The 16,170-nt window shown below is 39.7% G+C and overlaps 1 protein-coding gene across 7 annotated transcripts in view; it reads left to right on the top strand.

Moving 5' to 3' along the window:
• SHANK2 (SH3 and multiple ankyrin repeat domains 2) overlaps positions 1-16,170 on the top strand; it is a 336,255-nt gene that overhangs the window by 315,658 nt on the left and 4,427 nt on the right. For all 7 annotated transcript variants that reach the window (XM_042813893.1, XM_042813887.1, XM_042813890.1 and 4 more), the window contains 3 exons: positions 1,722-1,852; positions 3,177-3,288; positions 4,445-6,857. In XM_042813893.1, the coding sequence (XP_042669827.1) occupies positions 1,722-1,852; positions 3,177-3,288; positions 4,445-6,857 (2,656 nt within the window). The remainder of the gene's footprint in view (positions 1-1,721; positions 1,853-3,176; positions 3,289-4,444; positions 6,858-16,170) is intronic.

The following is a 16,170-nucleotide window of genomic DNA, read 5'->3' as shown; positions in this document are numbered from 1 at the left end:
TCAGAAATAAAGCAGACCAATGGAAAAAAAAAAAAAAAAAAAGTCAAACGATAACTTCAATTGAATAGAAACAGCAACATCACACTTGTGAAAAAGTTTTCAACAGTGTTCTGATTCTCCTCAATCTTTCTGTTCCTGCCTGCTCTCTGACCCTCTGTGACACTAAGATAACCACTCCTAGGACAACCTGCTTTCTAACCAGAGGGCCAAAAGTTCTTCCCTCTCTTCTTCACCTGCTTAAAATGTCATCCTTGCATCTGCAAGATCTACTGTTTAGAGGGACCAAAAACTTTTTTCCTCCTGCCTTATTCCCATCCATATCCATATCCAGGGCCCTGAATATGCTGCTCTCCAGTGAGAGGTAAAGCTTAAATCACTTAATCTGATGCTTTGCAGACCAGCATCATCTGTAGACTGCCAAAAGCCTGCTTTTTTTTTCAGTCTGTAATAACCTAATGGAGTAGATACCCTTTTCTGCTGAAATAAAAATCGAACATTTGGGAGGTGGATCTAATTGCTGAAAATTAACAGTGCTCCTGCTCACATTGTGAAAGCCTAGTAGCCAGGCTAAGATATTCCATTTATATAAGTATCACAGCCAATATAACTGATCTCTACTCTGGTGAGACTTCAAAGGAAAAGACACTAAATTAAGATGATTATTAAGTACAGAATAATCAATATGGTGCAGTCCGTTTTTTCTTAGGGAGGCAAACATGTTGAAAGGGGTAGAAAGGAAACTTGTTGGTATGGTCTAAGTTTGGATTCTAGTACAGGTTCAGAAATCAAACTGTTCTGCTGGCTTGGGCTACTCATTTAATTTCTCCATGCCTTAGTTTTGTAGTAGTAGAAATAGCAATAAAGGAGCTGTAAGGCTATAATTAGTTGATTGGTGCTTGGAGGTCCTCAGTCTAAGGAATGTAATAAACACTGATGAATCTTGTTTGTGACCACAATTGGAAGTGGGGCTAAAGCAAACGCTCTTAAGTTCAGAAGATCTCGATCAAAGATTTTTCCCTGTATTTTATCGTCATGCCATGTGAATCAGTAAATTAGAATCCCAAATCCAAATGTTGAAGTTGTCATTCTGATTTGGACTTTGACTGTTTGGTCTGTTTCTGACCACAGCTAAATACGTTCCCAAAGTTAATAAAATAATAATAATTAAAAAAACAAATATTCAAATTTCATTTAAAGAATGATGCAGTTGCTTATAATGCTAATCTTATAATCCAAAATCATATAGGTTAGACATGATTAATTGAAGAAAATAGGCATAAAAGAGCACTTCTAGAGTACTTGTTATTGTCCAAAATATCTCTGAAATTCTGATGACTAAGTACAGTCTGCTTATCTCTATTTGAAACAGTTCTTTACAGATTCATTATTTCTAAAGGTCTTCTTTCCATTTCTATATAGATATTGTCCCTTCACATTTTGAAGGTTTGAAGAAGAGGATTGTTTTTCGAGTCACACTAAGTAAACATTAAATGCATGCAGGCTTAAAACTAAAGCATGCATGTTATGTAGCAGCAATAAAAAGTGCTCGGCTTGCACGACTTATGATGCTCAAGCATTGCCTTGTTAAAATGCCAAAAAAAAAAAAACTTTTTCTTTGCATTTTTTTTGAAAAGTAAATCTCTTCCTTTGACCTTGCAATACTTAATTTTTCAGGTTTTGGACAAATGATATTTATTTTACTGAATACTTTTATATTACAGATAAGGTGGATGAAATAGTACCAGTTTCCAAGCCATCAAGAATTGCAGACAATGCAACTGTGGATTCAAGAGTGGCAACTATTAAACAGCGGCCTTCTAGTAGATGTTTTCCCTCAGCTACAGATATGAATGTGAGTGGTAGCTACAAAGTACTGCTTTCGCTTCTGAAACTGTATGGAAAGGGTACTTGCTAGTGTACAAAGTTTAAACCGCAATAGAAATGATTTTTTTAAAAATGCATTGTGTGCTCATGCTGATTTTATTACCTTGTAGCCTTGATCTATATTTCTGATAATAATTCATTTAACAGAAGAGCCTTTGGGCTCCTAAAAACTTTTGTTGTATTCTTATATCTACTCTGAGATTGTCATTTCAACAACATTGCTATCTTGGTGTTACTGAAACAGAAGTAAGTGACCTTACTCTGTCCTTAATGTCAGCCAGTGAGATAACGGTAAGCTCTAACTTGAAAGTGTCAGTACAAAACTAAGTACAAACAAAAAAAAAAGTCACTGAAAATTGAAGTATGTTAATTCAGTTTCAGTGCCAGAATTAGTGCAGCCACACAATTTCCACTAATGTGAAGGTTTCTACAAGTTCGGGTTTTTTTATTGTTCATAATGGCCTATATAATATCTTGATGAAATAATATATGATGATTTGTAGGGGAAGAATTAGTACTATAGTGGATAGTAAAAATTTAATTTCCAGAACTCTGCAATTGGATTCCTCAATTGTAGAATTTACTTTTACAGAACTTATGTGTGAAAAAAAAATTGTTCTTCTTGCATTTTAGATGTACTTTTCCATTGCCCACCCCTCGGAAACAGCCCCAGCCCTGATACAAGCACTTTGGTGTTCTCAGCAGCTTAGGAAGGAAGAAAATAGAGACTGTTTCATGACAGAAAACAGATAGTTGTGTGATAACCTATGTTAAAGGGCAGTTGAGTGCATTGGGATTCAGGGGACATTCTGCAGTTCCTAGGTGATAATCTGTCTTTCTATGTAACCTTGTGCAAGGCACCATCTGTGCAAGACCCAGGGAGTAGGTCTGTCGCTCAGTAGTGAAGAGAGTGTATGGCCTGGTGGAAAGTGAACATTAGTACCTGTGCAGTGTGTGGCAATGTTTTGGAAGTGAGTGAAATGAAATGCAATTGCTCAGGCTTCCTTTCTCGCAGCACACCAAATGTGCTGTAAACTTAACATATTGCCTTGTAAATAATTTCAACTAAATCTACTTACAACTGTTGTCATTTTATTAACATATAAGTAAATCTCAGCCTTCCCCTTCTCTTTGCATCCTTCTTCGAAGAACAGCAAATTTGCTGTTCTCCATAAGAATTCCTAAGAGGGTTAGGTAGTGGATTAGTTGATGTGAGTGGACAGTTATTTACATGTGGGAGAAAGTTCTGCATTCTTTAATGCTTGTGGGTTCTTCTGTTTGCTTTCTTATAGTCTATGTATGAGAGACAGGGTATTGCTGTGATGACGCCCACTGTACCAGGGAGTCCACAAGGTCCTTTTCTGGGTATACCTCGGGGTACAATGAGAAGACAAAAATCTATAGGTAAAATGTTCCTCATGCATAGTTCATTTGTGCATTATTCACCTCTTTTAGTAATTCACCTCTTTTTGTACTTTCTTTCTTAAAGCATATTTCTCTAACACCTTTACTTCAGTGAATGATTTCATTTTTTCTTTATACAAAAGTTCCTGGAAAAATAAGTTTTTGTTTAATTTCTACATATAGCTTTAATAGCAGTAGGCAAGTGTTATGGAATTCTGATTTAATTCCTTTCTTTAAAATATTTCCTTTATCCAAAAACAATAGTGAGAAAGAAAAAAAAAAAAAAACCAAAAAAAAACCAACAAAAAAACCCCCAATATTATTGCAGAGTATTACCTAGGGCAAAATGTTACTCATTTTTATTTTGCTGTTGAGACAGAAGTGTTGTAATGCTGTGTAGTCATTTACAAAGTAATCCCTATTGATCAAAGGGAATAAACATCACTTCCATTTCATTCCAAAGAATTGTGTCAATTAATGATTAAACAAAATAGGAAAAAAAAAAAAAAGAGCAAATAAAATTTGAACTTGTTTTGTTCTGGGTAATCTTAGTAGTGATATTTCTCAATTTAAAAACACATTACACTGATGTAAAATTGGCCTTCTAAATTCTCCTATTATCGAGTTTATTTATGTTAAAAGCCATATTTGTAATAATGTAATGTCATTTTTTGAAATAAACCCATATGATTTTTTTCCCAGTAGAATCTTCCCAGTCCCTTTGCTAAGTTTCAGTGCATCTTAAAAATTCATTAGGTTTCTAAGTTGCATTATTTTATGCGTTTGGAAATCGCTGGAGCCAGGCATAAGCTCTTTTTTCATTCAGAACATCTTCCCTCCTCAATAATTGTGGAAGAAAATGTGCTTCTCTACAGCTACCTTGATGATACATAAACAAAACATTTGCCTACACATGAATGATCAGTTTAATTAAAATTCTGTAGCATCCTTTTTAATTCTGGCATCTGGTCTCTGGTTCTCTTTTCAACAAGAAAAATACTTATTGTTTGAATGAGGCAAAAGACCATTTTTGTAATTTCATACAGGCCTCACGCCATGTGAATTACACCCTTGCATTTTAGGCTGGCTACAGAGATGGTACAATATGAGGGATTCCAGTGGAAGGCAGTGTTTTAATATGTTTTCTGATTTTTAGGAATAACAGAGGAAGAACGGCAGTTTTTGGCTCCTCCTATGCTGAAGTTTACCAGAAGTCTTTCAATGCCTGACACCTCTGAAGATATCCCTCCACCACCGCAGTCCTTACCCCCTTCACCGCCACCACCTTCTCCCTCTCTGTACAACGCTCCCAAATCCCCAACGTCAAGGAGCTATGGAACTATCAAACCTCCATTTAATCAGAATTCAGGTGCAAAAATTTCTTTGGTTAGGCCTGAAAATGTGGGAACAATGATGAGGGACAAAGGGATCTATTACAGACGAGAACTGGACCGCTACTCTCTGGACTCTGAGGACCTGTACAGTCGGAGTGCCACAGCTCAGGCAAATTTCAGGAACAAAAGAGGTCAGATGCCTGAAAACCCATATTCTGAGGTTGGGAAGATTGCAAGCAAAGCAGTTTATGTACCGGCCAAACCAGCAAGGCGGAAGGGGATGCTAGTTAAACAATCCAATGTTGAAGATAGTCCAGAAAAGACCTGCTCTATTCCAATCCCCACAATTATTGTGAAAGAGCCGTCCACCAGCAGCAGCGGGAAGAGCAGCCAAGGGAGCAGCATGGAAATTGACCCTCAGTCTTCAGAACAACCTGGGCAACTCCGACCTGATGACAGTTTAGGTGTCAGCAGTCCATTTGCAGCAGCCATTGCTGGAGCAGTGAGGGACAGGGAAAAGCGGCTGGAAGCGAGGCGTAATTCTCCAGCCTTCCTCTCCACAGACCTAGGAGATGAAGATGTTGGGCTAACACCACCAACACCACGTATGAGGCAATCTAAATTTACTGATGAAGCAATGTTTAGTAGTGAAGATGGCTTTAGGCAGCTTATGTCACCATCTCCAATTCCTGCACCTAGAGAGCCTGAAAATCTTTTTAATAGCAGTGATCCCAGCAATCAAAGCGATGCAAGGACATTAAATACTTCGTCCAAAACAAAGGGTACTGAAAACAGTACAGCGGCAGCTAAGTCCACAAATGCATCCACCTCCGATAATTACGTTCACCCGGTCACAGGAAAGCTGCTAGATCCAAACTCACCGCTAGCCCTCGCTCTCTCTGCCAGGGACAGAGCCATGAAAGAACAAACACAGCAGATTCCAGGCAAAGTGGACACTGTTAAGGCTGACCTTAATAAACCACTTTACATCGATACAAAGCTGAGACCCAATATTGAAACGACATTTCCTGTTACTGCTACTGTCTCTAGGCAAAATACTCGTGGTCCACTACGAAGGCAGGAGACTGAGAACAAGTATGAAACAGATGCAGGGAAAGAAAAGAAGGCTGAAGAGAAGAAAAACATGTTGATAAACATTGTGGATACTTCACAGCAGAAGTCAGCTGGCTTATTAATGGTTCATACCGTGGACACGGCAAAGTCGGATGATACACCTGAGGATGAAGAGGAAAAGGGAGCTGAAATGGAACCGAGCCCTGAAAACTCCCTGACAGAGAGGCCAGAGGGGAGCGAGGAAGCTGAAAGTGAGCTGAACGTGCCTGCTGTGCCTGAGCCACCGGCATCTCCCTGCAAAACCATTGTGGCGGCGAGCTCTGTCGACGACCCAGTCATCTTGCCCTTCCGCATCCCCCCACCACCCTTAGCATCAGTTGATATTGATGAAGAATTTATTTTTACTGAGCCACTACCACCCCCCTTAGAGTTTGCCAACAGCTTTGACATCCCTGACGACCGCTCGGTGCCCGCTTCAGCTCTCACGGACTTGATTAAGCAAAGGAAAAACGGCACACCTTCACCTGCGCCATTCGTCACCAGCCAGCCAACCAATTCTTTAGACAGTAAAAAGCAAGTGGGTCTTTCAAACTGTTTGCCTGCCTCCTTTCTGCCACCCCCTGATAGCTTTGACAACGTCACTGACTCTGGGATTGAGGAGGTAGACAGTCGGAGTAGTAGTGACCATCACTTAGAGACAACCAGCACTATCTCAACGGTGTCCAGCATCTCTACCTTATCCTCGGAAGGGTGCGAGAACGTGGATACTTGTACAGTCTATGCAGATGGGCAAACATTTCTGGTGGACAAACCCCCAGTACCTCCTAAGCCAAAAATGAAGCCCATAATCAACAAAAGCAATGCACTTTACAAGGATGCGCTAATTGAAGAAACTGTAGACAGCTTTGTTATTCCTCCTCCCGCTCCACCCCCACCTCCCATCAGTGCGCAGCCCAATATGGCAAAGGTTGTTCCCCAGAGGACATCTAAGCTATGGGGGGATGTGACGGAGGTGAAAAGCCCAATTCTCTCAGGCCCAAAGGCTAATGTTATTAGTGAATTGAACTCAATACTCCAGCAAATGAATAGAGAGAAATCCTCAAAGCCAGGGGAAGGATTGGAGTCACCTACTGGAACAAAAACTGCAAGTCTCAGTACAAGGTAAATGTAAATAACCAAATAATTTACCAAAGCAGTCTTGATTTTTTTCATCTCTCCCTAACTTTTACTATTACACAAGTTAAAAAAGAATGTACCTTTTATTGTACATACTTGTTACATGCATAGTCTCTGATGAACAATTTTACAGAGGGCAAGATTTTCCTATATCACCGAGGTTTCTGTCATCATCACCCTAGGATAAGGGCTCACTCAGTATTCTCCACTTTCCGAGGTGGTTTGCACAAGCCTGTCAGTTGTTTTGACATGAGTTACTTAGATTTAGGTTTAAGTAGCACTCTTTATTTTTTTCCTTTCAAAATGTGATGATAATTTAATTTTTGTTCAGTCTCACGGCTTATTTTGGCTTCAAACAGGTAAAAAAATGTTTTTGTCTAGGCTTACTTCACATTCACTGCACGATATTTGATTTTTACCTGAATCTCTAATAATCCACCCTATGAAGAAGTATGAGGTCTGCTCCAAACTTAATGCCATCTTTTTTATTATGTTGGCCCATGATGTCAGAGGTGGACGTTGATGGTATGGTAGTAGAGGTTGAGCCTCCCCACCATTATTCCATTGCATTTTATTGCTGTGCATCAGATGGCAGCGGAGGGGCAGTCTGACCAAGTGGTGTCTGACATGGAAATGTGTATGCAGCAGAAGTGTGGAATTGAATTCCTCCATGCAGAAAAAGATGCCACACGCTGGCTTTCATTAATGCTTTCTGAACATTTATAGAGACCACATAGCGGATGTGAGCAGAGTGAGGCAGTGTGTGGTGCGTTTCAGCAGTGGTGACAGCGACAGCGAGTCACCTCCGCCAATGTGGATGTTTATGAGTGCAACATGCAAATCCTTGTTCACCACTGGCAAAAATGCATAGTTAATAGTGGTGACTATGTTGAAAAACAATGTTTTGTAGCTAGGAATTTGCTCCATCAAAGTAGTCTTGTTCTGTTCTTGGTATTTGTTGTAAAATGGAAATAAATAGGAGACATTACTTTTGGAGTGAGCTAAGTATGAAGCCATCTTAGAAAATTTCTTTCTGGCATCACTTTGCATTGTTCGTAGTTTTGCTGAATGATTAATTTATTGTCTCTAATCACTCAGCTTTACTGGGTTTAAGTTCTTACTTTCGGTTGTCAGTGCTTGCTAGTGAATAGTAGTGATGTCTACAGGTTCAAAAGTGTGGCTCATTTCACCAAACAGCACAATCCTTGTAGTGCAGTGTAATGCGTTTCCAGAGAAGTTATATCAAAAGGTACTTAGAGTTGTCAGACACCATTAGATAAATTCATAGGTAATTATGTAGTCACTTTTCTCTGGAATGTGGTGAAATTTGCAGCAGTTAAATGGACCTTTTACTGAAGCATTCCGTATTGTTTGTCCTTTCCTGCATCAAAGAAATTGGGTTTTTTTGGATTTTTTTAGTTTTGCTTTTTTTTTTTTTTCGCTTTTTTTTTTTTTTTTTTTTCCCAGCGATATAGTGCTGATTTTGCTTATTAAAAAAGGCAACCCTTAAGTAAATTTTATTATGATTATTCTGCTGGATAATAAATAACCTGGCCTTTGAAAAACTACTGTTCTTCACGTGCATTAAGATGATTTTCTTTTAGGGAAGGGATGGCTCTGTTAAATGCAAATGATTACTTATTCAGAAAGCAGTGTGATCACAAGCCTCAGGGTCAGGCCATTATATTATTTCTTTCAAGCTGTAAGTTATTAAATGGTCACAGGATGGTATGGAGGTTATAGGTCTTTTAGGATGAAAGGGTGGAAGAGAAATGCCGGAATTCTGGAATTCCTATCAGTATTGTTTGACTAATTGGTGTAGAAATTGAGTTGCCTGTATGGGAAAAGCTTTAGTGTAATGAGAACTATACAATGAAAAGATATATAATGGCTGCTTGACCAAGACAGTCTTAACCAAAGTTAGCACAACAACTGAACCCTGCCCATGTAAGTTTGAAAATATCTTGGGTAAGCATAAAATCAAAACTTGTGCGCTAAGTTTGAATCACCTTGCAGATGACTCCAAGAGTTTCAATTTGTTTTATTCTGCCTATGTCTTCAATTTTCTGCTTGGACTTCGTCCTTTTAAGTCATATGAATGTGTTGCCTCTGACTTCATATGTTTAATATGTTTATTATCTTGCATATTTTATATGATAGTTATTTCCAGGTTGCTGTGTAGGTCTTTATCATTATTTTATTAGTTAATAACCAAGGCAATGTACAGTAAATATACTGCATTTTTGAAAGTACTGCATTTTTGAGAGAAAAAAATGAGAAGTAGAAGCAAATAGTTACCTCTTTTCTGTGAAAAGAAATTTATGCCAGTAGAAAGGACACAAAAAATAATTTGCACAACTAATTCACTTTACTTGAGAAATGAAAATAATCATATAAGAAAGAACTATACCATATGTATGTCATTTTAGAGAAAAATCTTGGACAGCAATTGGAAATTGTTTTTCTTTTCTGTCCTTTAGTCTTTTTATTTCTTATAACTCAGCTTTGGCAAACAGTTTTCGTTATGGACTATAGAATCTATAGAGAGAAGTATTGACCTAAAACTTGAACACAGGAAATTCTGTAGTAACACGTGATAAGTATGGTGGAGTACTGGAACAGGCTGCACAGAGCGGTTGTGGAGTGTCTTTCTATGGTGATATTCAAGACCCATCTGGATCTATTGTATGGAACCTGCTTTACTTGGGGGGTTGGACTCAGTCATCTCTTGAGGTCACTTCCAATCCCTGCAATTCTGTGATTCTGTGACTCCATTTGGAAGTAAAAACTCACAAGGAATAATTTAAATCTACTTCTTTCCTGAGAAGTCTGCCTAAATGTGTGTATTTGCAAACTAGAGAGAGGGATCTTGAGCTATAAAAAATAATGAAGTCGAACCTTGTCCAGCTCTGAGACTAGAGAGGGTGAGGGAGGATCAATTTCTGAGCTGGAGAAAGAGTGGGAAGGAGCGAGCTAAAGGCTAGCAGCAATATTATCACAGTGGAGAAGTGCTCCAATTTCTGTTTTTTGTTTTGTTATATATGTCCTGGACTGCCTATGTTTAATATCAGTTCTGCTCTTGGAAGTGCCTACATAAAGGCTGTGGATGCATAGTAAATGCTTCCCAGACAAAGCCTTATTTTAACTGCTTTTTCTTCTACTTTACCATTAAAATGTTAAATAAATTACAGCCTTTCTAGCCTGATCGCATGATTGACACATTTTTTTACAAAGTCATAATGTATTATGATCAGGGAATACCATCTTGCCAAAGTATGAAAGTTAATATTTCAATTGTAAAGCTAAAATTTTTCACTTTTTTTCTCATATTATAAAACGTACACCAACCAATTGTAGAACTTACAGCCCTTTTCTTTGAGGCAGTCAGAGAAAAGGAGCAAGGAATTTTAGCTTTCAGAAAGCAAGGATTCTGCTGAATTAAAGAGGAGTGATGAAAAATGTGTAGGTCTGTTCATATACCCTTCAGCCAAGGAGAAGTAGTGGGAAGTATTATAAATAGTAACGTTGTTCTCAGGCTCACTTGGGTTCTGCTCATAGCACTAGCAGCCTGATGAAATTAAAATATATATTTCTTCATTGTGAAACATGAAGTTATAGCCTAGGAAACTGCTCTAAATACCTCAGGAGTTATCTCTGTACAGCCAGTGGGTATACAAATGTCACTCAGTCACAGCAATTGCACCGTTAGGGCAGCATGAATGTAAATTAAATTGAAAATTGTTTGGGAATAGCTTGTTACAGAAACCTGTAAAATTGATCTTCTTTATATCTTCTTTATATGTTTTTGACAAATGAGGATCATGAAGAGATTGTTCTACAATACTGAGCAGCATTCCTCTCTCAATTATTACATTATAAAAAACCCTAGCCTTCCTTTTTTCAACATACATAGGTTTAGCAGTAATTCCACACCATGTATTTATAGTTTTCTATGTTTTCTATGGAGACACTGAGTTGAAGATTTTTAAATAGAGCATGGAAATGTTTGGCTGGAAACCATCTGCTGGAAGCCATCAGAGGCAGTGACCAGCTGCAGTCCAGGAAGAGGAGCCTGGGAAAGGACAGAAAAAGAGGAAAAAGCAAAAGGATGTGCGAAGGGTTTGATCAGCAGGCTCTGGACCAGAGCTTTTGAATTCACATGGACTCTTCCCACTCTTCACATTGGCCATCACTCACTTTAAGAAATTTTGGAGCTGATTCTTGGAGATGTAAGTTTTCATCTGGTCCATCCATGTAGTCAGGATCTCACAGGCCACAACACCCAGCCATCACTTCCTCCTCTTCTGCCCTAAATTACTTACAGCATCAGCTCAGGGCATTTGAGTACAGGGCCCTATCTGAGCCAAATACTCAAGATTGGGATGGGCTGCCCTGAGTCACATTGCCCATCCCAGGGTTTGGACACGCTCTGTGCTGGGAGATGAGGACACTTCCCACAGCTGGGCAAAGAGGAGGGGAGCACAGCAGCATCTCCAACTCCTGCACTATAAATATGGCAGGGTTACAGATTCTCTTGAGAGGCTACTTCTGTTGTATGAAGCTGCTAAAAGGAAGGAAGGAGAAGGCCAATGCAGGGTTTTTATCAGGTTAAGAGGAATGCTCGCTCTGTGAACCCAGCAGTTGCTTAGCAACATAGTGATCAAGAGCAAGTTGCAAGCTGGCTGCATAACGCCGGCAGGATTAACACAGGACAGCCTGTGGCTGCGAGGGAGAAGCACAGCCCCCAGTGTCAGCATCATGCTTCCACTTCTGCTCTTGTGTGCTAATAAGGAATAATGAACAGCTACCACTTCGCCCTGCCATCACTGCCCCAAAATGGTTGATAGCTTGGAGTAGGGAGGAGCTAGTTCTGTTCTGAAGGTCTCTCCTGCTTCCCAGACTGTGCTCACAGAGCATTCGTGTGTGGCCTCCTGGCAGGCTGAATGTCAGCCTGGCAATGGGAGTGCTCATTGCAGATGTGGGAGTTGTACAGAATGCTTAACCATGCAGGATCAAGTCCTTCAGGAAAAATAACCTCTATTGTCTTGGCAGAACAGGTTTTAAAGGGGGAAATCCTGTGGTCAGGCTTTTGTGCATTTCTAAGGGCTTTTCATTTGGATAAGTCCCCATATTTTAACAAACAGGTAAGGCAGAATTGAACTTAGCAATGAGTGCGTGGGTCTTGACCCTACGTTTGGTTTATTCTGGTTATGAAACACGTTATCTTGTGGCATAATTATCAAGCCTTGATTTTTCAGTTTACTGTCGTCCCATTAGCTTCATTTCATATGATTTACCATTTGTCAGCCATTTTCACAGGATCGCTTGCTTTGTCAGTAATTTTTGCAGCAGCTCAGTCATTCCATTTTGTCATTTTTATTTGCTCTCATGGCTACTGCTCTCAGAAATGGGTCATACTGAAGTGCCATGAAGTAAGTGTCAACTATAAAGCATAGAGTACTCTGAGTTGTACATTCTGTTTCTTTTTAACGCTCACTCGATGCTATTGCATTTTAGTGATTTTGATACAAAATGCAGTGTAGATTAGCTCTCCCTTATCCAGAAACGATAACCATTCTTAAACCAGAGATGGGATGTTGTCTCCAACTGAAACGAAAGCCACTTTCATCAGACAGGTATTCAGCAAAGATTTTTATAGTGTGAGCACCTAAGAGTAGATTCCTGAACTTATACCCAGGCACCTAAATATGGAGACGTAATTTTTCAAGTGCACCAGAACTCTGTTTTTAGGATGTGTTTTTGAGAGAAGGGGGAATGATAAGCACACTTTTACGTGCTTATGTAAGCTCTTAAGTAAAGACAAACTAGCCTTGAAATAATCAAGCTGTGCTGCAGTGGTAACTGCTGAGTCTGTCTCCACTGGAAGCAGTGAGGTTTTCCTTTCTCTTTCCAGCTTGTCTTCACCTTTTCCCTTCCAGTTCTCCAGAGGTAAGGCTGAGACAGCTTCTGGCCCTCAGCGTCCAGCAGCACCTTGCTGCTGTTTCTGTACAGCTGTGTTATTCACATGGAAACTATTGTTCATCAGCATCTCCCACAGAGCTTTGGTGATTATTCCTCACTCAGCTGAAAAGCATTACCTGCAACAGACACTCACCATTCCTCATTTCTCTTCAGTAAAATAATGCTACTATAAGAAGCTGTGTATCCTGCCAGTCATCATACCAATGCTTGTTCTTCACCTTCTCCCAAAACAGTATTGTCTTACTTTCCTACCATGCCATTTTCCTTTGACAATCCAAAAATACAGTACAAATTTTGCAAGAGGTGAAGGCAAAGTTTTGGATTTGCAAGTACACAGAAAGCTCTGAAAAGTTAATTTCCCACAGTACCTCCATATAGGGCATCTTTTCTCCCACTGTTTTTTCTCCAACATGCTCTGACAAGAGCTTTGTCAGAGACAGCAAGTCTTCGGGAAAGTCAGAGAATAAAACAGCTCTTATAAGAGAATAAAATAGCTCTTATAACCCAAAGTGATTTGGGGTTTGAATTTTTGTTTTGTTTTGTTTTGGTTTTTTGTTGTTTGTTTTTGTTTTTAATGGGAGGCTCTTAGGACCTATTGCAGCATGCCATTTTCACTCATTTGCTTTCATTATTAAGTTAGCAGTAAATTTGAATCCTGCAAATCTGATTTAAAATTTAAAATCATTTCTTGCCTACAATCTGTGGTGATGACTTATTACTTGGAGACATAGGAATTATATACTGTGGTTTTAATATGAGACAACATAATGGGCATTACCATCAGTGCAGCCTTACAGCAGCAAATGTTTACAAATTAGTTCCATATGCTGATGCTAACAGGGCAAATTTTATTTAAAGTAATTATCAGACTTTTCACTTTCCTAAAATGAAGTTTGGGTTTAGGTATGTTTAGTATGTATTTAGTAAGCTTAATGTAACAGATGACCGAATAAGGCCTAAGAAATTGCTCTTATTAAAAATCTGGAAAACCCACAACGCAATGAAAACACTCCTGCTCTCCAGCTGGAACGTGCTTGCCCCTGTAATGACCAGGATACCATCATCTGTGAAATCCAAGACAGCTGAGAGTTTCAAGGCTATCTGCACCAGATGGTGCTATAGATGACATAAATTGTAAGTGGGGATGGATGGGAGTTTGCTCAAAGGTGCATACTTTTTTCCGTCTGTAACACACTGGAGTTGATACAGCAAGTGAAAGTAGAGGGGGAAAAAGAGAAAAAGAATCTTGGAATAGAAGACTCAGGACAGGAAGTCTGGAAGTGCAGTCATGGGCCCCAGCAGGCTCATGTAGCTGTTACGAGGCTGAGCCTGTGCCACAAAAGCTGCAGAGCCAGCTGCAGAACAGCAGTCAGAAATAAAACACAAACTTTGTTTTGCAGGTTACTGAGTGATTTTGCAGACAGCAGTGACCTGAAGTCACCGTGGTTACATTTCCTCTCATCTTTAGGTGGTTACTGCAAAACTGGTCCTGCGTAGGACTGCTGTGACAGAGTGTAGTGACTCACAGACTGTATTCTCGGTGTGGAGAACAACTGGGGGGTGTTGCTGGAGGATTAAGTCTGATAATGAAGTGCTCTGAGCTTTCTGATAAAAGGGTTAATGTTTCTATTGGCCTTTGTGCTGAACTGGCTATAAACTGAGCTGGTGTCGAAATATCATTCATCAGCTAAAATAAGTTATGATCATTCTAGTGTCATATTTTAACAGCCAGTAGTCCTGAACCCATGGCTTGAGAAAAGCCAGATGCCCACAGATCTTTTAATAGTGATTGTAGCCATGATAAGCCATTATTTTGATGCAGCCTGATGGGAAGAGCAAAAGGTCCAGTGTTGCCTCTGTTGCTTTGCTCACTCAGTACTTCTGCCTGTGCATGAGAAGGGGAGGTAACACAGGTCTACAGAACACTTAAAGAGTGCACAGTTTACTTTGGGGGATTTTGTTTTACTGTTTTGATGTAGTTTATTTAAAGGAGCAGTGATACTGATCTCCTGAACGAGGATGTACAGGCAGTGTGTGAAAGGAACGATAGAGAAGCAGCAGCAGGAGCAAGTTACAGGAGCGAGCAGGAGCTGTTGGCCAACTAACACAAGTTACCCTCTGCTGGCATCTGCCATATCAGAAGATAAATTTGCATCATCCATTTGATACTGCCACAGAGGATGGCAGCTCATTACTCATATTTGCAGTACAGAAATGTGAGTAAAAGGGTCAGTACTAATAAAGGGCTGGGGAGAGATTTCTTCATCTCTGCAAAACTCACCTTGCCTTTCTTTCAATCAGTAGTACAAAATTATCCCAACCTATTTCAAATAGGAGTTTTTTGGATTCAAAATTAGATCGTGTGTTATTAAAGTCCATGAGACTCCTAGTGCTATGTGGGTAGAAATATTTTTTTCCCCTTGATTAGTAGAATTGAATTGTTTCTTGCCATTGACTTTTATGTGTTAGAATGCTTAGCTCTAGTCTTGGAAGACAATGTGAGCCATTAAGCTCCAAACAAATCACAGGAAGCACTCCAAACCTTGCCAAGCATTTCTTTTCTTTGTTAAATTACAAAGACCAAAGTGCTCTAAGTCTTGTTCCCACTGTGTTTTAAGTGAAGTGCTGATTTTTCAGCTCTCAGGGAGATCCCCTGTTCCCTTTGAAATATATGGAACAACCTGTGGGAAATCATTGGGATTGCTCATGTGAATAACATGTACATTCTCCAAGCAGTTATTCTTAGTGCTTTTCTAATAACATGGTATTGGATCCTTATTTGAAAGAGGCTCATTGTGCTGTGAGTGTGCTGTGCGTGTCGGTGTAGAAGCACTGTAGGCTATTTGACATCTGAGTTTGTTAATTATGGGCTGAATTATGTGGGGATTAGATAGGAAGAGGGCTCACATCAGCCAGGAGCAAACCAAGGAACCACTGAAGAGAGCCTCCAGATCAAAGCTGCCAGGAGTAACTATGGCTGCTTGTATGAAAGAAAGGGATTAATAGCCCATTATCATTGCCCCAGGTGAGTTGCCTGTATTTCTTCTTTTTGAGTAGTTCACAGGAGCAGCAGTTAGGATGGATTTTGAGAAGTACTGGGACCATCACCTTTTTAATCAAAATTTTAACCACTCTTTTAATAAGAATGTGGGGAACCAAAGTCAAGTCATGCCCCTTCCATGGGCTTTCACTGCACTGGGAAACAGATCTGATGGAGCAGCCTAACCCCAAGTGCCTTGTCCTCCTTCTCAGCCATCTCAGTATTCTGCACACGTGAGCCAAGCCTTTGTGATTCTCCAGGCCAGAGGAGCACGGG

Source organism: Centrocercus urophasianus, unplaced genomic scaffold (assembly GCF_019232065.1).
Source record: "Centrocercus urophasianus isolate 14NV4802_14NV808 unplaced genomic scaffold, USGS_Curo_1.0 seq_14, whole genome shotgun sequence".
Taxonomy (NCBI): domain Eukaryota; kingdom Metazoa; phylum Chordata; class Aves; order Galliformes; family Phasianidae; genus Centrocercus; species Centrocercus urophasianus.
This window is presented reverse-complemented; position numbering and strand designations above follow the sequence as displayed.